This window comes from Aspergillus thermomutatus, assembly GCF_002237265.1.
Source record: "Aspergillus thermomutatus strain HMR AF 39 chromosome Unknown NODE_140, whole genome shotgun sequence".
NCBI lineage: Eukaryota > Fungi > Ascomycota > Eurotiomycetes > Eurotiales > Aspergillaceae > Aspergillus > Aspergillus thermomutatus.
The window spans coordinates 1-20,262 of record NW_020798189.1 but is presented as its reverse complement, the minus strand read 5'-3'; the positions used below and the strand labels follow the sequence as shown (position 1 = coordinate 20,262).

Genomic DNA, 20,262 nt, shown 5'->3' with positions numbered 1-20,262 from the left:
CCACCAGATCGGCCTCTGACGTATCGCCCGCTTGACTTTCCCCACAAATCACACTATTCGTCTCATAGCCAGCTATCCATATTCAAAGCTGCCATTACGGCAGGGCAATGAAGTGAGCTGTCCAGCATGTCAACAAAATCAGCTCTAAAGGCAGTGCGCATTGCGCTGGACTCCAGGGATTTCGAAGATGCTGCCGAAAAGGCCAAAGCTGTGGTGAAGCAAGAGCCTCAAAACTATCATGCGTATGTGACGACCAAGCTTTGCTGATTCAACTTTGAGCTAATTTCGATTCTACGACCAGAAACGTCTTTCTGGGCCTAGCGCTGGATAAACTAAATAAAAATGAAGAATCGGAGCGGGCATATCTCGCAGCGACTCGTGCAAAAGCCGACGACAAGACAGCATGGCAGGGATTGATTAATCTCTACGAGAAACAGGGAGGCTTTAAGCTAGATGCTTATCATGAGGCAGCTCTGAGACTTGGTCAGATATTTGCCGAAGCGTACGTCTCGCATTGGAAGCTGTATATACGGAGAACAAGTGCTAATCTGATCCTAGCGATGACAAGCACCGTTGCCAGGATGTCGTGGATAAATATATCAAGTTCGCGAAGAAACAGGGCACTCGATCGCAATACAAAAAGGCTCTCGAACTACACCTCCCAACGAGTCCTCTTTATGGCTACCTCGAAGGACGGATACCGCATCCTTCCCACACATACCTCCGCCTCATAGAAATGACGGAGTCGGAAGAAAAGGAATTCATCAACAGAGAAATTGGCGAGCGAAGGACCCGACTCGGTGCGAGAATCGATCACGTGACACTGGAGGTGAAAAGAGAGGCTTTCAAACGTGGAGAGCTTGAGCAGCTATACCGTGGGATAGTGGATTGGTCCCATGATGACGAAGTTCGACGTACCTACGAAGAAAAGCTTCTACAGCGAGCCTATGATGTACTCATTGTTCTCCCGACAGCCGAAAAGGCTGAAAAGCGCGCCGAACTCTTGCAAGCTGCTCGCGGCATGGTCATCATCAAACACCCTTTTGAGCTAGCCTGGAAGATTATACTTGAGTGGCAAGACATTCAAAGCTTCTCGGAGTGGGACCTCAATTTCCTAAAGGACTTTATCGAGTTTTTCCCAGAAGATGGACTTACAAAGATTCTGAAAGGCTTCTTAGCCAGTGACCTCTCCCCATTCCCGAACCAGACGAAAGAGACGAAGGAATCTACGCCCACTGAGGAAGAAACCGAAAACGGAAACGGCGATAATCACGAGCTGGCCGTACAGGATCGCTTGTTGATGATGGTGGAAGGGCTCGAAGCTTCTCGCTCCTCAGTCGTCGCAAATCGCATCATGGGTGAGCTTTATTTGTCGCTCGAAGAATATGATAGCGTTGTGGATGTTGCGCGGAAGGGCCTCGAAAATATCACAGATCTCGCCAGGATGACTGGGGTAAGCCTAGTCAACACTACTGACTGTCTCAACATTCTACTGGCGAATTCTTTGATCTACTACCAGATTCCTCGGCATCACCCCGAAGCTAAAGAAATCTTCGAAGAGATTTTGCAGAGAAAACCAACATCCACAAGCTGTCTGCTGGGTATTGGATTGATTCTTAAGGTCGACGAGGATTATGCTGAAGCCGTCAACTTCTTGGAGCGTGCTCTAGAACGCGACCCGTCTAATCTCAAGATTAGGGGTGAGCTTTCGTGGTGCAAGGCGCTCAACGGGGACCTTGAGACTGGTCTCCATGGCCTTCAGGATGTGCTCGCCGAATTACAAGATGCGGAGTCTCCAAATCGCGACTTTAAGAGCGAGATCCTTTACCGTATAGGTTATTGTCAATGGGAGCTCGATCCATCCCCAACTGCGCGCAAGGATCGCAATGGTGCTTATGCCAGTTTTCTCGGATCCATACAAACCAACATCAACTTTGCCCCTGCATATACCAGCTTGGGTATCTACTATGCGGACTACAAAAAGGACAAAACACGAGCACGCAGGTGCTTTCATAAGGCGTTCGAATTATCCGCGTCGGAAATCGAAGCTGCGGAACGTCTCGCGAGGACCTTCGCAGATCAAAAGGAATGGGATCTGGTTGAAGCCGTGGCTCAGCGCGTCGTTGACTCGGGCAAGGCAAAGCCTGCACCGGGCTCGAAACGAAGAGGCTATAGCTGGCCGTATGCCGCTTTGGGCACCGTTCAAATGAACAAGCAGCAGTATGCCCAAAGCATTGTCTCATTTCAAGCAGCTCTGAGAATCTCACCAGGCGACTACCACTCCTGGGTTGGCCTTGGAGAAAGCTACCACCACTCTGGGAGATATATTGCCTCTACGAAAGCTTTTGATCATGCTCAGCAATTAGAATCAGCTCTTTCACCCGATGAAAGAGAGCATATTTGGTTCGCAAGATACATGCTGGCAAATGTAAAACGGGAGCTCGGTGAATTTGAAGATGCTATTTCACGCTATGAGAATGTTTTGAAGTTCCGACCGAACGAGTTTGGGGTGACCATTGCGTTGCTTCAGACTCTCACAGAAAGTTCCTGGAAAAGCCTCGAATTAGGCTTGTACAATGACTCTGTCGAACTGGCGCGCAAGGCTATAGTCGTTGCGGCATCGCTTGCGAAGGAACGTGTGGACATCTTCAATCTGTGGAAGGCCGTTGGCGACGCCTGCTCTATGTTCTCTTACGTCAAAGGAAAGGCGAGCAAGTTCCCAGTTCAGGAAGTGAGGGTGCTGCTTACAACTCAAGTTGAGCCCTCGGCTTTCGATATTTTTGCGGAAATAGACGAGCTTGGACAAGGCTGTTTGTCGCTGCTCGAAGATGAGGTTAGTGATAACGTCACTCCATCAGATAAGTGTATATATGCCTCGATTCTTGCATACAAGAGAGCTATTCATGTCTCGGCGCAAGATGTACATGCTCAAGCAGTTGCCTGGTACAATCTGGGATGGGCAGAATACAGGGCTTTCAGGTGTGTGCAGGTGCACTCTGGCAACAGGGGCAAGAAGCAGACACGCCGGTTTCTGAAGACAGCAATGCGCTGCTTCAAGAGAGCAATTGAATTGGAAGCCGGCAATTCAGAATTTTGGAACGCTCTGGGCGTGGCAACTACAAATATGAGCCCGAAGGTTGCCCAGCATGCTTTTGTGAGAAGTTTGCATTTGAACGAGAGAAGCGCACAAGTTTGGACTAATCTAGGAACGCTTTACCTCATTCACAATGATGTTCAACTCGCCAACGAAGCTTTCACACGCGCGCAATCGACCGATCCGGACTACTCTCTGGCATGGGTCGGCCAAGGGTTCCTGGCTTTGCTCTTTGGGGACCCACATGAAGCAAGAGGCCTTTTTGAGCATGCCTTCGACATCTCCAACTCCTCATCCACATTGCCGAAATGTCAGTATACACTCACCTTGTTCGACCACCTCCTCTCGGACTCTTCAGCATCGAATGAGATTTCACAGCTCATCCAGCCATTTTTCGCGCTCCTGCAACTTTCCTCTCAAGACCCGTCCAATTTACAGTTTATGCATCTTGTTTCGCTCATGGCCGAGAGAATTGGCGAGCTTTCAGATGCGGAGACTAGCTTGCAAGTCGTCTGTTCTGGGGTCGAGGCGGAATATGAGGTGTCTGAATCGACCTCGTCGCTCTCTAGATATGCACAGTCGAATGCAGATATGGCCCGTGTCCTTCTTGCTCGCCAAGAATTTGAGCAAGCAGCAGAGAAAGCGGAAATGGCACTCACTCTGTCCGGTGAAGAGGACGCAGAGAAATTCGACCCGGAGGCAAACAGGAAACTACGTCTATCAGCTCACCTCACTGCTGGATTGGCGCATTATTACTTGAAGTCAATGGATAACGCGATTGACATGTTCCGTGACGCCCTGCAAGAGGCAGATAATGCACCGGAGGTGGTATGTCTTCTAGCACAAGTTCTATGGGCCAAGGGTGGTGATGAAGAGCGGACTGTGGCTCGCCAGCAGCTGTTTGACTGTGTGGAAGAACACTCTGATCATGTTGGGGCGGTGTCACTTCTGGGAACCATTGCGCTACTAGATGACGACAAGGACATAATTGAAGCAGTTGCTTCAGATCTTCAGAACATGATCACAAGAGATGATATTGATATCCACGACCGGGCTAGGTTGACTAAGCTGTTGACAGCGATCTCTAGTTTGGGCTTGACTGAGGACTCCCAAATTCCCGAAGACCTCAGACGCCTTGGAGAGGCTACGGCTGCCGTCATGAGGTCGCCAGGTCAGCCACAAGGCTGGCAGGAGTTAGCAGCAGCATCTCAGGAACTGTATCCCGCGGAGATGGCCGCCGACAGAGCGTTGCGAAGCGTTCCACCCCGGAGCAATCTGGATGCTGTCGACCTCTGTGAAGCATATGCACAGACTGGCAAGACGGGTGATGCCATCAAGGCGATTATGGTCGCACCGTGGAAGCAATGTGGCTGGGAAGAGCTCAAGTATGCTGTGTCAGGATTAGCCTAATCCCTTTGACCGACCTAAGGGAATGCTGTACTGTAGATATTAGACACTTTAGATGCTTAGGAATACATACCTTGCATACACGATCAATAAATGCCAGGATTATGCTTTGAGAGTAAAGCAGGCCTTGATTTCGGGCGCTTTCCGGTCAAGGTAGAGTCATAGTAAGGTTATCCGGTCGCAATTCCTGTAGAATGAATGACACCCTCCCTCGGTTCCAGCAAGACCACACAAGTCCACAGATGCACAAGGACATTCACATTCAGGAAAGGCATACAATCTACCCTGGTGGATGAAGCCATGGGCATAATCGATTATTATGATAGGGGTACTTGAAGTGCAGAGTTAGGTGACCCAGGCCTTTCTTCACAAACGGAGATTGTGCAGAGAAAGTCATTAGATCTCCGGGAGGTGTCGTTTCAGAGCCACTTGGATATTATGTTTCCGATCACAACGCCTGCGACCTTTCCATCTCTGTAATCCGAGCCATTAACTTGGCCTTCCTTCCCTCTTTCCAAGCTTGGTCCAAGGTCTCAATCTTGCCTCCAAGCAGGGTAACAGACTCAGGCGTCAGTAAGATCATACCCCGGGCGACCGTCACATCACGCAACAGCAGTTTCGCGCCAATGGGTATCTTACCCAGTCCAATGCCTTCGATGCGTTTCAGCTCGATAGCTACGGCTCGAAGCCCTGCCGCATCCTGTAATATCAATCGATGAGGGCCGTTGCTATTACTTCCAGGTCCGCTTGCCGCAGAATTTGCGGCCCTGTTATTACCAGTACTTGCTGCGCGCTCCTCACTGGCTTCGTCCACGTTGACTGTCCGCACGATCTCGCGTCCCCGAATAGCCTCACCGCGTTCAATGCGCTCAATTGCTTCAACTTGACTCCATAAGCTTGTTCCGATGTCTTCTATATCCACGATTTGCAAGGGGATCGGGCCTTGGAGACGCCTTTCTTGAACGGAAGCATCGGATATATCAATGGGGAGTAGGGACGACGGTGTCCTTGTTGACAGCGATTCTCGGAAATCTGAAGCAAGAATACGAAATAGAGCGGTCCGAACTAGGGCGGAGAGCGGGACATTGCGTTGTGATGCTGTCGATGAGGAGATGAAGTTGGTCAGCCAGGATGGAGAGACGGGGAGGGATTTGCTGTTGAGTAGTTCGGCAGATATTTGCGCTTGGACATTCGCCATCTTGGTTCCAGGTCAATCAGCAGATGTAGGAGGATATACAAATTGTGTCATGCTCATTTTGATTGCACGTATCGCAAGCCGATTAATATCTGAAACCTGAAGCTGTTCTCAATTTCTGATTGAATTTAGTTCGGGGAAAGCACAGACCACTGCTTAACTCCGTCTCCTATGATCCTACCAATATCACTTCACAATCACTTTGGCCTCTTTCTCTCATCACCAAAAGTCCTACCCTGCCTTCATCATGTCGACACTCTCATCTCCCCGTCCGTCGATCGCTTCCTCTCGTGCACACTCACCGACTCCAGCATCATCACGCCGTCCATCTCTCGACACTTTGAATACGAATGTCGGCGGAGGTCTCAGTGCCTCGTCTACTCCCTCTACAGCCCGAGCCGTCTCTCCATCTCTCCATCCAAGACGCAATCGCACCGCTCTTCGGGACTACTACAATTTAAGACATTCCGCTGCCGATCCCTCAGGCAATGGAAGCAACTTCCGCTCCCGCAGCATCCCCAGACACACCGATGCCGGGGACATGTCCAGTCCGTCATCAGTGGTAGCTACAGGAACAGAATTGGATAGCCCGGACTTCGACCCTCAGCGTTACGTTAATCACCTGTTGGCTACTTCTTCATTGTCGACTGTGCTCAAGGCGGAGAACACTCTTGTTGGCGATATCAAAACACTTGACAGTGAGCGCAAGGCACTTGTCTATGACAACTACTCGAAGCTGATCCGGGCGGTGGAAACAATTGGCAAGATGCGTCAAAGTATGGACGAGCGTGGGGCACCTCTGACTATGACGAAGACTCTTGGTCCGGCTATTGCATTTGTGGCCGAAACGGCCACAGGTCTGATACAGGAAGGCGAAGAGCAGCAGCGGCGCATGCGAGAGGCCAAGGCTACAGACGAAACGGACCGCCGAAAGGCAGAAAAGGCAACGGTACAGTGGGTTCTTGGAGCACCAAGTTGGCTAGAGAAGCTTCTGTCAGAGGGCAATGAGGATGAGGCCACCAATGACTGGGAGGAAATACGGAACCTGCTTGATAAGTGGGAGGGCGTTAGAGGGGTGGCTGAGATTCGCCAGGCTTGCGAGAAGGTCATGAAACGCGATGAAGCCCCTTGAGCAATCAAGAAAGCACTGTCTCTCACCGAAAGATTGTGTTGAATGAGATCAACACCTCTTCATCCCGCACATGAGCATACATTATGCCCGTTCATTAATTATGACCCGATCTGACCCGATCATCTGACATTGACACCCCTCAATCAATCATTACATGCACAGCCACACTGGGACGTGTGACTATGTTGGTGTTTTCCTCATGCTAAGTCAACTCTTGCTTGCCTAGGACCCACCCTCAGGATGCCTTGGGAATCAGCTCCATCTACAAGGATCATGAGGACATTCAGCTAAAGTGGGAGCAGCTCATACGCATGAGTCCCGTGAATATTTACAGCATCTGAACAATTCATGTGATATTCGATTGCACGACGCTATCGGTACAGCTCGCTGGTCGTTGAGCCAGGCAAAGGTTAGCCATGTATTCCTAACTCAGTTATTGGCCTGTTGCAGAGCGAAGCTTTGCACACCATGGAGATTAAGGAGAGGAGAAACCCCAGGCATTGGGCGTACTGCCCCAAACAATGCCTTGGTTTGATCCTCGAGTCTATGCATGCTTTATGCATTCATCTATGCGGGATCGATGCATTCGTCTATGCATGACTTATGCGCTTATCCATGCTCGATTAGTTGCGAGACTTCATAGCAATAGCCAGGTCGAATGGTGAAGTGGGCTGCACTTCTTGACAGCAACATTGAAATTGACCTTGTCTCACAGTCGCTCGACCTGCGCACGTAGTGACCGTGTAAGGCTTACTATCCACGCACATTGATGTCATGAGCCCGACATCTTCTGAGATTACGGTATCGCCTACGCCGGTGAAATAGCATCTTCCAACATCAGTGTAGAACTATGTGTACACCCTGGCCTACCTCATGCCTTTTCAGGTCTGCGCACCGCACCTTGAGGTGACGAAGCGAGCCACGGCAGACCATTTTTTACGGCTATCAGGACCCTTTGGATTTCAAAGACTCCTCGGCAGAGATTCTATAAGGGATTTTTCGCATATCACGACCCTAGGGCTCGGTAAGGCGTTCCTTTCCTGGAAGTTGGTGCACATCGCCCGTCTATTGAGCAGGAAACTTTGACAGTCAAGCTGTCAGTCATCCTGTCAGCATGCTCAGGGGTTCTCCTCAATCTAATTCACCCCCTTCCATCTAATCACCTTACCTTTCATCCAGGCCCTCTGCGGTCATGAATGTAAGCATCTGTTTGCTGGGGGTGTTCCTCGTTGGTCAGCCCCATAGTGGGAGTGTTTTCATGCTTTCCATAAATTCTTGCCACTCACTTGGTACCCCTGTACAATTTTTAAATTGCCTATTCAGGAAGTGTATCTGGCTTCATTCTTCATTCCTTGGTTGTGGGTTACTACACTCAGGTCACATGGCCAATAGTACGCTAAATCGCCCTACGGATTTTGTGTAACAGCCCAGTAGGCTGTATTATCAACCACCGTGTCAATGCAATCGAATCGAACCGTCATGATAGCATGGAGTACACGCTTCAGGCGGGTCAATCGCATATCGTAAGGTAGCAATCTGTTGTTGTAAGCGGTGTGATTGTGAAGCTGGCCCCTCCGAGTCGGTGTGGTGATTGGAGCGGGAGCGCGTGGAATTTTTCTGAAGCTTTCTTTGGCAGTTTTGGGTCTTCCCGCTTTCCCCAAGAAATCCATCCAACAACTCCCGCCCGCCTCAAGCACAATAATATACTACCTTAAGTTAACGATAAGACCTCGAGGCACTGTTGAGGAGTGAGGGCAGATACATTCCTCACGTGGTCTTGGCGAAATAAGGAGAAATAACGACAGTCGCAGACCTCACTCATCTTTAAGCAGGCATCTGCGGAGGGCAGAATCGGTGAATCGCGGTGGTCATTCTGCCCGCCATACAACAACATCAAAACCACTCGTTTATCGTTTTCTTTTTCTTGGAATAATTCTGAAGAAAGAGAAGGCTGCGCAGAAAGCGTGAATGATGCGGGAATTGTCAGTGCAGCCTGAATTGGAAGTGAGCGCTTAAAGAATCCAGTGGGCACTCAGACCTTCCTTCCTTTTCTGGGCCCATCATTATATAGAGACCACCGTTGGCCTCTGGTCGTGGTCGACGAAATGGCCGCCCAAGATGAGCTCTCAGAAGGCGGCATGGCTGACCTCATTCGGGCACTGGAGCTCATTCACAGCCCTTCGTCGACAAATGAACTCCGCAGGCAAGCCCTGACCTTCGTGGAGTCTCAAAAGGAAAGCAAGCTAGCTGCTCGTAATGGGTTTCTTCTGGCTTCACGGATAGAAAACGCTCCCTTGGTCCGCTATTTTGGCTTGACGCTTTTGGATCATGTACTGCGTCACACGTCTTTCACCTCCACAGATCAGGTGGCTATCCTCAGAGACTTTGTTCTCAAGCTTGCCGAGTCAATCCGGTCCGAGGATCCGGCCTATTACCGCAACAAGATCCCTCAGTTATGGGCCGAGATCGCCAAGAGAAGCTGGGGCTTAGACTGGTCGGCAATGGACGACATTCTTGTGCAGTTTTGGGGAGCCAGTCTTGTGCACAAGGAACTAGTTCTGTCTATCCTGGAAACATTGTCAGAAGACATCTTCTATCGCGAAGATACCGTCTCATCCTTGCGAGGGACAGATCTCAACAGAGCGTTGGTGGAGATCTGCACACCGCTGTCAGTCTTTGAGGAAATCTATCCAAGGCGGGAGCAACATGTTGAGCTTCGGTGTGGGACTGAGGGCTGGGTCGCAAGGACATGCGAGTTTCTCATCTACTGTGTTGAGAACCTGCAAGCCTCCACGCAGGCCAGAGACGCAGCGCTCAAAGCTCTTGCGACATTGAAGTCCATCTTGGTCTGGGCAATTCCCAAGGCCATCATATCCTCAAATTGTGTCTCGAGTATCGCAAGGGCGCTCACCTGCAACGATGAGCAGGTGTTGTTGGTAAGGACACCTCGACCTTTTTTTCCGCAGCAGTAAATGAGCGATGCTGAACTCTTAATCCAGGCTGCCGTCGAAGCGCTGCATGCTCTTTATAGCAGGTCGAATTTTGAAATCGAAGACTTCCAGCCTCTTGTACACTTGATGTACGAAACAGAGTACTTAACGCTTCTACAGAAATTGTACGAATGGTCCATCGTTGGACCTGACGACATCGATGATACCAGGTACACGATTTCGAAAAAGCTATCCGAGGTAAGAGCTTCTCAACCCAGATGGTCGCTATGGTCTCATGCTAATCTGTCCGATAGATGCTCTCGTACGTTGCGGGGTTCCTTGAGGAGAAGGGCTTCTCTCTCGAGACCGCACATGGCATGAACCTCACTTTCTTTTTCCACCTCCTGATCAGCGTCATTCAGAACCAAAGCTTGACCGTCTCGATACCTGTCCTTCACGTATGGTGCAAACTGCTTGCCTCCGAGAGGATCGGGAACACAGATCTGGTGACTGGGTTGATTCCTCCTTTGCTTAGCATATGTACTGAGCGACTGATCCGTTGGGAATCCCTACCAGCGGACTCTGAGAATCCTACAGTACTCTTTCTGAATGAAGACATTGATACTGTCCCGGAACGGCACGCTTTTGTTGGAAATTACAGAAGATATTGCTCGTCCATCATCGAGACCATTGTTCAGAAAAGACCACAAGATGCTATTCCACATATCCTCGCGGGCGTTGATGGAAACTTGGACAATCTTTACAATGGGGTCGAGCCATTTAATGGTAAGTTGTGGCGGGTTCTGTAGGTGAAGGTTTATTCTAACTTAGGCGCCCAGTGAAAACATTCTCCAAGAACTCTCTTCCGTTGATGCGCGCCGACACTCAGTTCGCTGTTGTGGAAGCTACCCTCAAGGGCTATAACAAATGGGTTTCAGCTCATGGCAAAATGCCTCAGCAGGATGTATGTTGCTTGCGGTGTCGGCACTTTTGCGGATCTAATATATTGAACAGGAGCAGAAACGAATAGATTTAGAAAGCGCGCTTGAGACGTGGGCTTTGAGTTTGATGCAGAGAAACTACGAGGTTCGCCTCTATCTTCTTCTTCATCGGTGACTACTTGACTAACTGTCTACTGAAGGACCCTATTTTGAAACAGCGTATAATCAAGCTTATCGTTGACATCTCATCCAGAGCTCTTGACAAGAATCCCAGTTTTTCACTTAAAGTCCTTGAGCATATTCTCATGACGCGTCTTCCTGACTTGGTCGAGTACCCGGCTTACTCTGAAGCTGTGAAGGAACTGCATGGTCTGGCCAGCCATGAACTCCGACGTCTGGCCATGCGCTATGCTGACTATTTCTCTGTGAGTTGTATTGCAACGGCTTTGAAATACTTTTTTCCTAACAAGAAACTGGAAGACATTCTACGATTTGCTTGAGCCGAAAATCAAGGAAATCACCATGGCCAACAGGGTGGACGACAAGCTTCACATGGAACATACCTCAATACTCCTCATTATCATGTATGATACCTTAAATCCCCTTTCCGTCCTCGTAGCTCTAGACTTACTTGCTTAGGCAACGTGCCAACAACGTCGATCCATATCTGCGTGAAACCCGGCTGAAGTCCTTTCTGGAGCCTATCAGGCAAGCCTGGCAAGAAGAAGAATTTCGGAGCACGAGCTCCTCCTTCGAAGGCTTCTGTGGCATGCTTGGGCTGCAAAGTGTTGGGCCCTATATGCAAAAAAAGCAAGCGCAGAAGCTGGAAGAGTGGTCCGCCGTGCCACTGGATAATGAGGGGAAGCAGATCCAGGAAACCATGACAAGGAAGTTCCAGGTACTGAGTTTGCGCTCCCATTTGGGTCCTAACTTTGACGCTAACCCGCACTCCAGCAACTACCTCTGAGGGGGACGAAGACCATGCTCGCAGTCTCCACGGAGAAAATAAAGAAGACCGAGCTTGCTTATGGTCTTGCGTGCAATATCTGGCACGACATCATTCCCATTATCCTGCCGGTATTGTTACAGCTTGTCAGGCAAGTGCCCCATGCCGGTAGAGGTGCTTAGCTGACATATGTTCCGCAGTAATGCTCATGCCTTCCATAATCCGGCGAACTGGGGTGGCCTGCCTGATGATATGCGAGGGGTCGTTGAACGTATCTTGACCGACAGATTCTGGCAGGCAGGCATATCTACTGGCAGCCGCGATGATTTCTATGCGAAGATCACTGCATCCCGGTCTTCACTCGAAGGGTTCGCTTCCTCCGTGCGAGGTAAGGTTCGAGCTGTTCGGGAATCTTGCTACTCAATGCTGTTCAGCATGAGCAGATTGAGAGAGCATTTTTATGGGTTCGCAGAACTTCCGGGACCGCTGTCGCAAGCTCTTTTTAAAGACTCACCACACTTATCCTCTCACCAATTCTCTGTTCTCCTCAATATTTCCAGGTGCTTGATCGACGATTGCCCTGTCCGTTTCCGAGCACAGTTCCTGCCTCCTATGTTGGCAACGCTCTTCACCAACATTGACAGGAAGGTCACTTCGGAATGGGACCTTATCGAGCAACGCAAGGAGGGACTTGCGGACGGGGATTTGACTGACGAAATGAAATCAGAGAGTATTCTTCGCCAGTTGACTTATTCTGCGGTGCTCATGGTAGCAAGTCTCCTGGATCCTCAAAGAGGCGGTGCGTGATCTAATGTCGTAACAATTTGTTACAGGACGCAAGACTAACGCTCATTGCAGATCCCGACGACGAGCCAGCTGACCCTAGCGCACCGCAGCCACCTCCAGCACTTTCCGACTCGATTCGACACTTTGTTCTTTCTTCGCCGGACATATTCGAACCTGTCATGCTCTTTTGTACACATGCGCTTCGCATGCGCGATACGAGATGCTGTAGCATCATCACTCGTGTTATCAGATCGATCTTGCAGGACTTCGCGCCTCCGAATCACAGTCCAACTATACTCACGATCCGCGAGTTCATTTCCTCGGAAGTTCTCAAGGCCTGCATTACATCTGTGCATGAGCCTTACTTTGTTGACATGCAGAAAGACTTAGCCCAGCTGATTGCGTCAATTTGGGTTCTCTATGGCTCGAGTAGCCCAACACCACGCTCGGTGATCCTCAGCCTTCCCGGAATGAACGAACAGCGGGTGGCAAGTACTGAAGCCGCGCTTCTACGATCTACGGCAGCGCGGCAGCAACGCGCACTCGTGCTAGACCTTCTTGAAGGCCTCAGAGGCGTGAGTATTGCCGAGCAAGGCAAGATTTTGGGCTCCCGGGAAGAACGCCGCAAGGCACGGAGTGCCTTGCAAGAGAGATATATGAGCAACGAGATGGAAGGCCAACAAGATAGTAAAGTCGATATCAATGACGGACCTGATTTGGGTGGTGTGGCCGACATGTTTGGTTAGAAGCATCCGCCAGCAACTGGCCCTCTTCATGTTCGGAACTCCTCGTCCTGTATAGTATTAGAGGCTCGATTCACGATTCCTGCTTGTACTTATTTTCTCCTACAATTACCCTTTCAGTGTTATCAAGAGACTAGAGCTAAATATACGAGTTGAGTCATTCGTGACAACAAGTATGAGCATTCGGTTTTCTGCACACCTATTCGATTTGAGAATATTCACATAACAGCCACAGGCTGGCCTGATACACCTGTTGGACTCGAGGCAAAGGCATGCTTGGAACGAGGAAAAGAAACGAAATGCATTGCAAAACTAGGCAAACTCCCCAGAGGCAATATATCTACAGGATACATTTTTCTTGAAGACTCCCCAGACATCTCTCGACTCCGGTGAAACACCGCTGAGACAAGCGGCATGTAATGAACCACTCAATGCCCTTGGAATCGTGTAATGGCACCACTATCATGACATCTGGCGCAGTCAAGAGACGATTGAGCCTGGCGCCGATAGTAACTCAGCTCGTAACAAATATCATTCCATTTATTGAGTGACCTTGGAAGGGGTATAGACGAAAGTAGGACGAACGAAGCTAAAGCACACGCGAGAGAAACAAAGGTCAGCCAACTATATCACACCAACATCAATCCCACGGGTGCCACGTACCGATCAGAGTTGTAGACCTTGCTCTCCGTACCCAGGAGCTCCTTCTCACGAGCCTTGTCGGCAAAGTGTCTGCGGACCTGGTCACGGTCTTCCTCGGCCTGGAGCAGCGGCACCAGGTGCAGTCGGGACCAGATCTTCTCGCGGGCGAGCTCGTGCTGTTCGCGGATACCGTAGAAGAGCTTGTAGTAGCCGTAGGCCATGAAGAGGTGCATCCCAACGAGGTAGTAGATTGGCCGGAAGCCGCGGGCAGGGAGGTTGCGCTGTGGTTGGTTGGGTTAGTTCAATTGGTGAGCTGGGTTTTGGGTTGGGGAATTCGTGATTGAGCACTTGCCTTGTATTGGACAGGCGCGTAGCCCCCCGATGGGGGCATATCCTGAGGCATTGTGACGACTGGGAAAGATGGAGGTCTGGGGAACAGGCGTATGGAAGATTGGCCGATGATGCTGGCGGACGAAGTTGGAGTGGTGGTCACGTGAGGGCGATTGGGATTGGGTAATGAGGGCTGGTGGTGCTGTGATTGGCTGCGGGAGGGATTTTTCGGTTTCGGGTTTCCCCTCCCAATGAAGTATTAAACTTGGAGCGGGATACATTATTTTGACAGCCAGTACGACAGACATTCGATTACTCGTACTTTGCCCTTACTTGATTAATTGAGATGGAGGATGATGAGCGGCCTAGAAAATACCCCAAATTGGACCACGACAGTACGCGGGAGGAATCAGAACCCGTCATGACCGGCGCTGTGGGAGCCGTTCGCGACAATGACGCTGGGATTGCGGATGCTGACAACCATGCTTCGACGTCGGACAATGGGAACGAGAACGATGTGGAGCAAGCTGGAGCCGGAGAGGGGCAAGAAGCAGACGGAAAAGAGGCACCGCCCGCGATGTCCAAAAATCAATTGAAGAAACTCAAACGAAAAGAGCACTGGGAAGCAATGCGGGAACAGCGCAAAGTGAAACGGAAAGAGAAGCTGGTCGCAAAGAAGGAACGAAGACGAGCCGCTCTAGAACAGGCGAAACAAGAGGGCGCAGAGGCTACAGAAGAAGCTCGAAAGGCATTGGAGACTACACAAAAGAAGTTCCACCGGTCAACTCTGCTCCCGGTCACGCTCGTGCTCGACTGCAGCTACGACGATTTGATGCTGGACAAGGAGCGGATATCCCTCGGTGCTCAGATTACGCGATCCTACTCCGATAACAGTAGGGCCCCCTTCCGCTCGCACCTGGTCATTTCATCTTTCAACAAGTTGCTCAAGGAGCGGTTCGATACGGTGCTGGGAAAGACCCACGAGAACTGGAAGGGTGTTCGGATTCTGCAGGAGGACTTTGCTGAAGCTGCCGAGATGGCAAAGGAGTGGATGCAAGGACCTAAAGGCGGCCAACTGGCTGGTGTTTTCGCTGATAAGGCGGACGCGAAGCCCGAAGATGGAGAGATTGTGTACCTCAGCAGCGACAGTCCCAACATCTTGACGGAATTGAAGCCCTACAGCACATACATAATTGGAGGTCTGGTGGACAAGAACCGCCACAAGGGCATCTGCTATAAATCTGCGGTAGCCAAGGGCATCAAGACCGCCAAGCTACCCATCGGAGAATATATTCAGATGGCTCACCGTCAGGTGCTAGCAACGAACCATGTCGTGGAGATTATGATTCGCTGGCTGGAGCTGGGGGACTGGGGGAAAGCATTTATGCAAGTGATTCCTCAAAGGAAAGGGGGCAAGTTGAAATCAGCAGACCATGAAGCAGACCATGAGTCTGAAGGTCAAACAGCACGGGAGAGTGTGGAAGCCAGTCCAGATGGAGAAGATGCTGCGGAAGAAGCGGGCGAAGCGGACAAAGAGTCTTAGTACTGTTGACCTGCGTGTTTGTACAGGCAACTTAACTCTGTATATATTCTGTCCTATTACGCTATGTACACCACTAATGTATGAATGACCTATCTATCTAAAACAATAATTCCTATGGTAGATATCTAATCCTTATTATGCTTCACCATACTCCAGATATGGCTAGTCTTATCTGCCACTTTGAGCAGCACAGCCACAATATCACGCCACACTGGTTGCCACAGAAGCCGATCGATGACGGCAGATCAACAGAAAGAAAACATGTGGTGATTTTCCTTCTACAAGAGCATCACAAGAGCCAGACATTCAACAGGATCAGTTCTCAGGAAAAGAGATCTGCTGCTGAAACCACCATCATCATTAATATTTACTGGTGATGTTGGGTCTCTTCTATTAAATACTCTTTTTTTTTTTTCAAATTTCGCTCTTTCGTTGTGTTCTCACCCATCATCCCTGACATTGAAATCCCCTTGCCAGCTGCGCGCCTTTAAAAACTAGTAAGGAATAATCAGCCGCTGCTTCTTAGGTAGCAGCCTTTTGAACTCTACAGCTATGTTCATGCTCCGTAATGGTAGGTTCTCTCAAATCTGTCTCTTGTTCCAACATCTATCAACTTATTCACTCTACCCCGCCATCTGCCCCTCCTTACTTTACATCATGTGCATCGTGACATTCAGCTAACTCATTTCGGTGACATCCCAGTGAGCAAGTTCCTGTTTGGAGACACCTCTAAAGAATCCATTATCGAGATCCCTCAAGGCCAGCTGTATTTGGTCCGCCCTCTTTCTCCAAAAGGTTACTCGGAGCTCATCTTCAAAGACGCCGCTGCTACTATTCGACGCACCGGTCAGGAGTTTCAGTACCAACTTGTCGTTCAGCGTGCCTACGAAGAGGGTGAGGAGGAGCTTGCCGATGAGGAGGATGAACAAGGCGCCAGCGACGCTCTAGACAAGGACGAAAAGGTATTCCTGCTTGATCAAAGCTTGCACTTCCGTGTTGAAGTTCGCGAAGGGGGTTCGAAAATCCTAGCTTGGAATGATTTGAGTGGCGACGTCGGTGATCTTTTCGAGTTTGTCTGCGACCCATCTGTGCCAGCGGAGAAAGTCTCCACCTTTGAGTTAGCAGCGTTGCAGTGTCAGTACGAGCGGAAATACAGGAGGAGCGCCCAGCGAGCAACCGAGCAAGAGCTCCAGGAATTCTCCTTCAAGGAAGAGAAGCCAATACCTTCCGCCAGTCCTATTTCCTCTCCAGCCAAATCACGTGCACACTCGGTAGCGTCCGCCGGCGAGTCCGCCGCTGCCATGGCTCGTGATGTCGAGTATTCGCGGTCGAAGGGCCTCATAAAGCCTGTCGGGGAGGGGGAGGAACATACAGTGGCCCCGCCCTCAGCGGCGCAGCCAGAGGCTAAGGAGATTCTCGCCAAGGAAAAGGCAGAATTGCACCTTTTCGACTTCGCCAGCGGAACTTTCATTCTTCAGGATCCTGATGTGGTTGCCACTGTGTCGGAAGTGGGCACCTGGCAGTATTGGCTGCAGATCAGTGGCGAGGATAGGGAATGGCTTGGTCAAGCGGTTGTTGCCGACATCAACCCAGTCTTCAATTTTGAATATCTGTCATTCATCTTCAATCATTACGGTGAAGACGGGTCCGCTTACTCATGGCTACTCCGGTTCAAGGATCAGCGCACAGAGGAGAGGTTTCAAGAGGGTCTGATGCAGGCACTTTGGGAACAGTTGAACGAAATGAAATGGAACAAGGTCAAGGAGAATGACCGCGAGTACGTGCTGGATGCTTTCCAGGATCTTACGATGGAGGAACCCGAGACCGAAGAACAGGAGGAGGCCGAGGCCGAGGCCGAGGATGAAGAGGAGGAAGAGCAGGACGAGGGCCAACGCAGCGAGCACTACGATTCAGACGAAGAACAGGAGGATGTCATTACGCGTGACGATGATGGCAATGTCAATTCTCAACTGGCAGTCGGATACAAGCATGATCGATCATTCGTCGTCCGTGGGTCTAAGATTGGTGTTTTCAGGCATACCCCGAACAACAACCTGGAGTTTTCGACCAATATTTCCAAGGTCGAGACACCTAAGGGAAAGCTTTTCAGCCCGAAGAAGGTCATGTTGCATGCTGAGGACCGCAATATGATCCTCCAGAATGGCGATGACCCTCACTCGCTGTACCGTATGGATCTCGAGTACGGCAAGATCGTTGATGAATGGAAGGTGCATGACGATATCCCGGTGACCACATTCGCACCTGAAAACGTAAGTTTACATTCATCTTCGCCTATTCGTCTGACGCTATAGATCGAACTAATGTCTTGCAGAAATTCGCCCAGATGACCTCCGCTCAGCCATTCATTGGTGTCTCGCAGAACGCACTCTACCGCATTGATCCTCGATTGGCAGGAGCCAAACTGGTAGATGCGGACCTGAAACAGTACGCGAGCAAGAACGACTTCTCCGCAGTGGCCACAACTGAGAAGGGATACATTGCTGTTGCCTCCGATAAGGGTGATATCCGCATGTTCGACCGCTTGGGTATCAATGCCAAGACGCACATACCTGCTTTGGGAGAACCCATCATCGGACTGGATGTGTCTGCCGATGGCCGCTGGGTCTTGGCTACCTGCCGAACCTACCTGTTGCTCATCGACTCGCTCCAGAAAGAAGGCAAGAATGAAGGCAAGCTTGGGTTCGAGCGCTCCTTCGCCAAAGATTCGAAACCACAGCCTCGCCGTTTGGGTCTCACTCCTGCACACGTCGCCCAGTTCCAGCATGAAACTAAGAAGCCCATCTCTTTCACTCCGGCGCGTTTCAACACCGGTGTAGACTCTCAGGAGACATCCATTATCACTGCCACTGGTCCTTTCATTGTCACTTGGAGCTTGAAGAAGGTCATTGCCGGCCGGAAAGACCCCTACACCATCAAGCGGTATGGAGAAGATGTCATGGCGGATAACTTCCGGTTTGGCTCGGACAAGAATGTCATTGTTGCTCTGCCGAATGAAGTCAACATGGTCGCGAAGAGGACTTTCCAGAAACCCACTCGGGAAAGCATTGCAGGACCTCCTATGACGCCGAGCCGTCGTAGCACCCGATGGGGCAGTCGATTGGGAAAAGACGATATTGTCAATTCTCCCTACTAGATGTTTTGGGATGTCACACTTGGGATCGCCAGGCTGATGAACTTTCTCTTATCTGTCATTTTATGATTTTGATGTGTTATTGATCGCATACCCCCTGCTGTTGTCCTTTCATTCTTACAATTCTATCTTTCTTCCAGGTTTTATTCACCCATACTGCCTATTCCTCAATTTATAGTTCGGTAATGGCCAATATGACTGTAATGATGGTACAGCAATGCGGTACGCGAAAGAAGGTCGATGGCCGGTTCATGCTTTGAGATCAGATGTTAACAAGACCTATCTTTACTATAGTTAGCTTATGTAGCTAGGAAGAATATGACTACCTACGATCGATGGACATACAGCCACATTGGAGCGTGGATTTCACGCTCAACTATTTTACTAGCTTTTATCTTCTTTCCTCTTAATTTCTTCAATTAAGACACCAAGATTATACAGTAATGCAATCAAAATCATGGCACGATGGAGAGCCAGCACGCATCGCAGCAGGGTATTATATGAGAGAGAGAGAGAGAGAGAAAAAAAAGCGTAGAGAGATTTGGGACCAGTGAACTCACGCCCCGACATACCACACCTCCACACCGAGGACGTCGAACTTGACGCCTTCGTCGGATAAAGGCTCGTTCCCAAACGTTTGACACGAGGCACTGACGCCTTTTTCCAAGCTCGAGTCTACCCAGAGCCCGTAGTGACCGTCTCTGTTGCAATATTAGCTATCGACTTCGGTCTACCAGTGACGCACCAGGTACGATTGAGGAAATGAACTCACCCTCCACCCAAGCTCAGGAAGCCGGTCTCGCAGAACATCATGTAATCGTTTACGCCACTGTAAGGGAAGGCCTTGAACCGGATCCTCTCAGGCGTGCTGGCACCACTCGCCGGCCCGGCCCCGCCATTGGCCAGCAGCGGCGCGAGACGGCCATCGCCGTGACCTCTCGAGTCACCACGTAGGGTGGTCGAGCGGCCCGCATGCGTTGTGTCCGCACTGGGGGGCAACGGCAGCCCCACGCGCTCGAGCATTGCCTCGGACTGCGGGCCGTGGATATGCAGCAGGTTCGTCGGCGAGGGAAGGACGCTCGCGCGCCAGAGGAAACACTCGCCCGTGCCGAAATAGTGTGAGTCTGGGTGTGGGGGGTCGGTCATGTAGGCGCCGAAGACGGCACCGGCGGGGGAGGAGTCGCGGACGATGAGCACGTAGCCCGCCCGCGGGCTGCGGTGCGAGAACTCGCGGCAGTTCTCGTAGAGGGTTGCGAGGGAGGCGCCGTCGCGGTCGAGGCTGTAGGCTAGGCGCCAGGTGTCGACGAGCTGGAGGCGGGCTGGGACCAGCAGGCGGATTTCTTCTGCCAGGGCGCGGGTCAGGAGTTGTTGCTGGAGGCTGCCAGGGCCGGGGGTGAGGGTTAGCGGGGTGAGGGGCGGTGG

General features: G+C 50.7%; 7 protein-coding genes across 7 annotated transcripts; 5 read left to right on the top strand and 2 right to left on the bottom strand.

The window, feature by feature from the left end:
- Positions 1 to 126: 126 nt before the first annotated feature.
- Positions 127 to 4,504, top strand: CDV56_102481 (SKI complex subunit tetratricopeptide repeat protein SKI3; the record flags this gene model as incomplete). The annotated part of the gene is made up of 3 exons (XM_026756100.1): positions 127 to 242; positions 302 to 502; positions 559 to 4,504. 3 exons carry the CDS (start codon positions 127 to 129, stop codon positions 4,502 to 4,504), a joined length of 4,263 nt encoding a protein of 1,420 aa, XP_026613120.1.
- Positions 4,505 to 4,949: 445 nt separating this feature from the next.
- Positions 4,950 to 5,699, bottom strand: CDV56_102326 (OB fold domain-containing protein; the record flags this gene model as incomplete). The annotated part of the gene is made up of 1 exon (XM_026755945.1): positions 4,950 to 5,699. One exon carries the CDS (start codon positions 5,697 to 5,699, stop codon positions 4,950 to 4,952), a length of 750 nt encoding a protein of 249 aa, XP_026613119.1.
- Positions 5,700 to 5,943: 244 nt separating this feature from the next.
- CDV56_102185 (COG1/VPS51 family protein) lies at positions 5,944 to 6,828 on the top strand (the record flags this gene model as incomplete). Its single annotated transcript, XM_026755804.1, has 1 exon — positions 5,944 to 6,828. One exon carries the CDS (start codon positions 5,944 to 5,946, stop codon positions 6,826 to 6,828), a length of 885 nt encoding a protein of 294 aa, XP_026613118.1.
- A 2,105-nt stretch (positions 6,829 to 8,933) lies between these two features.
- Positions 8,934 to 13,177, top strand: CDV56_101280 (karyopherin MSN5; the record flags this gene model as incomplete). Its single annotated transcript, XM_026754899.1, has 11 exons — positions 8,934 to 9,764; positions 9,828 to 10,016; positions 10,073 to 10,544; positions 10,598 to 10,722; positions 10,773 to 10,844; positions 10,900 to 11,124; positions 11,180 to 11,283; positions 11,339 to 11,597; positions 11,654 to 11,781; positions 11,846 to 12,444; positions 12,504 to 13,177. 11 exons carry the CDS (start codon positions 8,934 to 8,936, stop codon positions 13,175 to 13,177), a joined length of 3,678 nt encoding a protein of 1,225 aa, XP_026613117.1.
- Positions 13,178 to 13,803: 626 nt separating this feature from the next.
- On the bottom strand, positions 13,804 to 14,049 carry CDV56_101146 (putative NADH-ubiquinone oxidoreductase subunit GRIM-19; the record flags this gene model as incomplete). Its single annotated transcript, XM_026754765.1, has 1 exon — positions 13,804 to 14,049. The coding sequence occupies one exon, from the start codon at positions 14,047 to 14,049 to the stop codon at positions 13,804 to 13,806; it is 246 nt and encodes an 81-aa protein (XP_026613116.1).
- A 443-nt stretch (positions 14,050 to 14,492) lies between these two features.
- Positions 14,493 to 15,689, top strand: trm10 (tRNA (guanine(9)-N(1))-methyltransferase; the record flags this gene model as incomplete). Its single annotated transcript, XM_026754511.1, has 1 exon — positions 14,493 to 15,689. One exon carries the CDS (start codon positions 14,493 to 14,495, stop codon positions 15,687 to 15,689), a length of 1,197 nt encoding a protein of 398 aa, XP_026613115.1.
- A 558-nt stretch (positions 15,690 to 16,247) lies between these two features.
- CDV56_100410 (uncharacterized protein) lies at positions 16,248 to 18,843 on the top strand (the record flags this gene model as incomplete). Its single annotated transcript, XM_026754029.1, has 3 exons — positions 16,248 to 16,260; positions 16,392 to 17,959; positions 18,022 to 18,843. The coding sequence occupies 3 exons, from the start codon at positions 16,248 to 16,250 to the stop codon at positions 18,841 to 18,843; spliced, it is 2,403 nt and encodes an 800-aa protein (XP_026613114.1).
- Between the last annotated feature and the right edge of the window lie 1,419 nt (positions 18,844 to 20,262).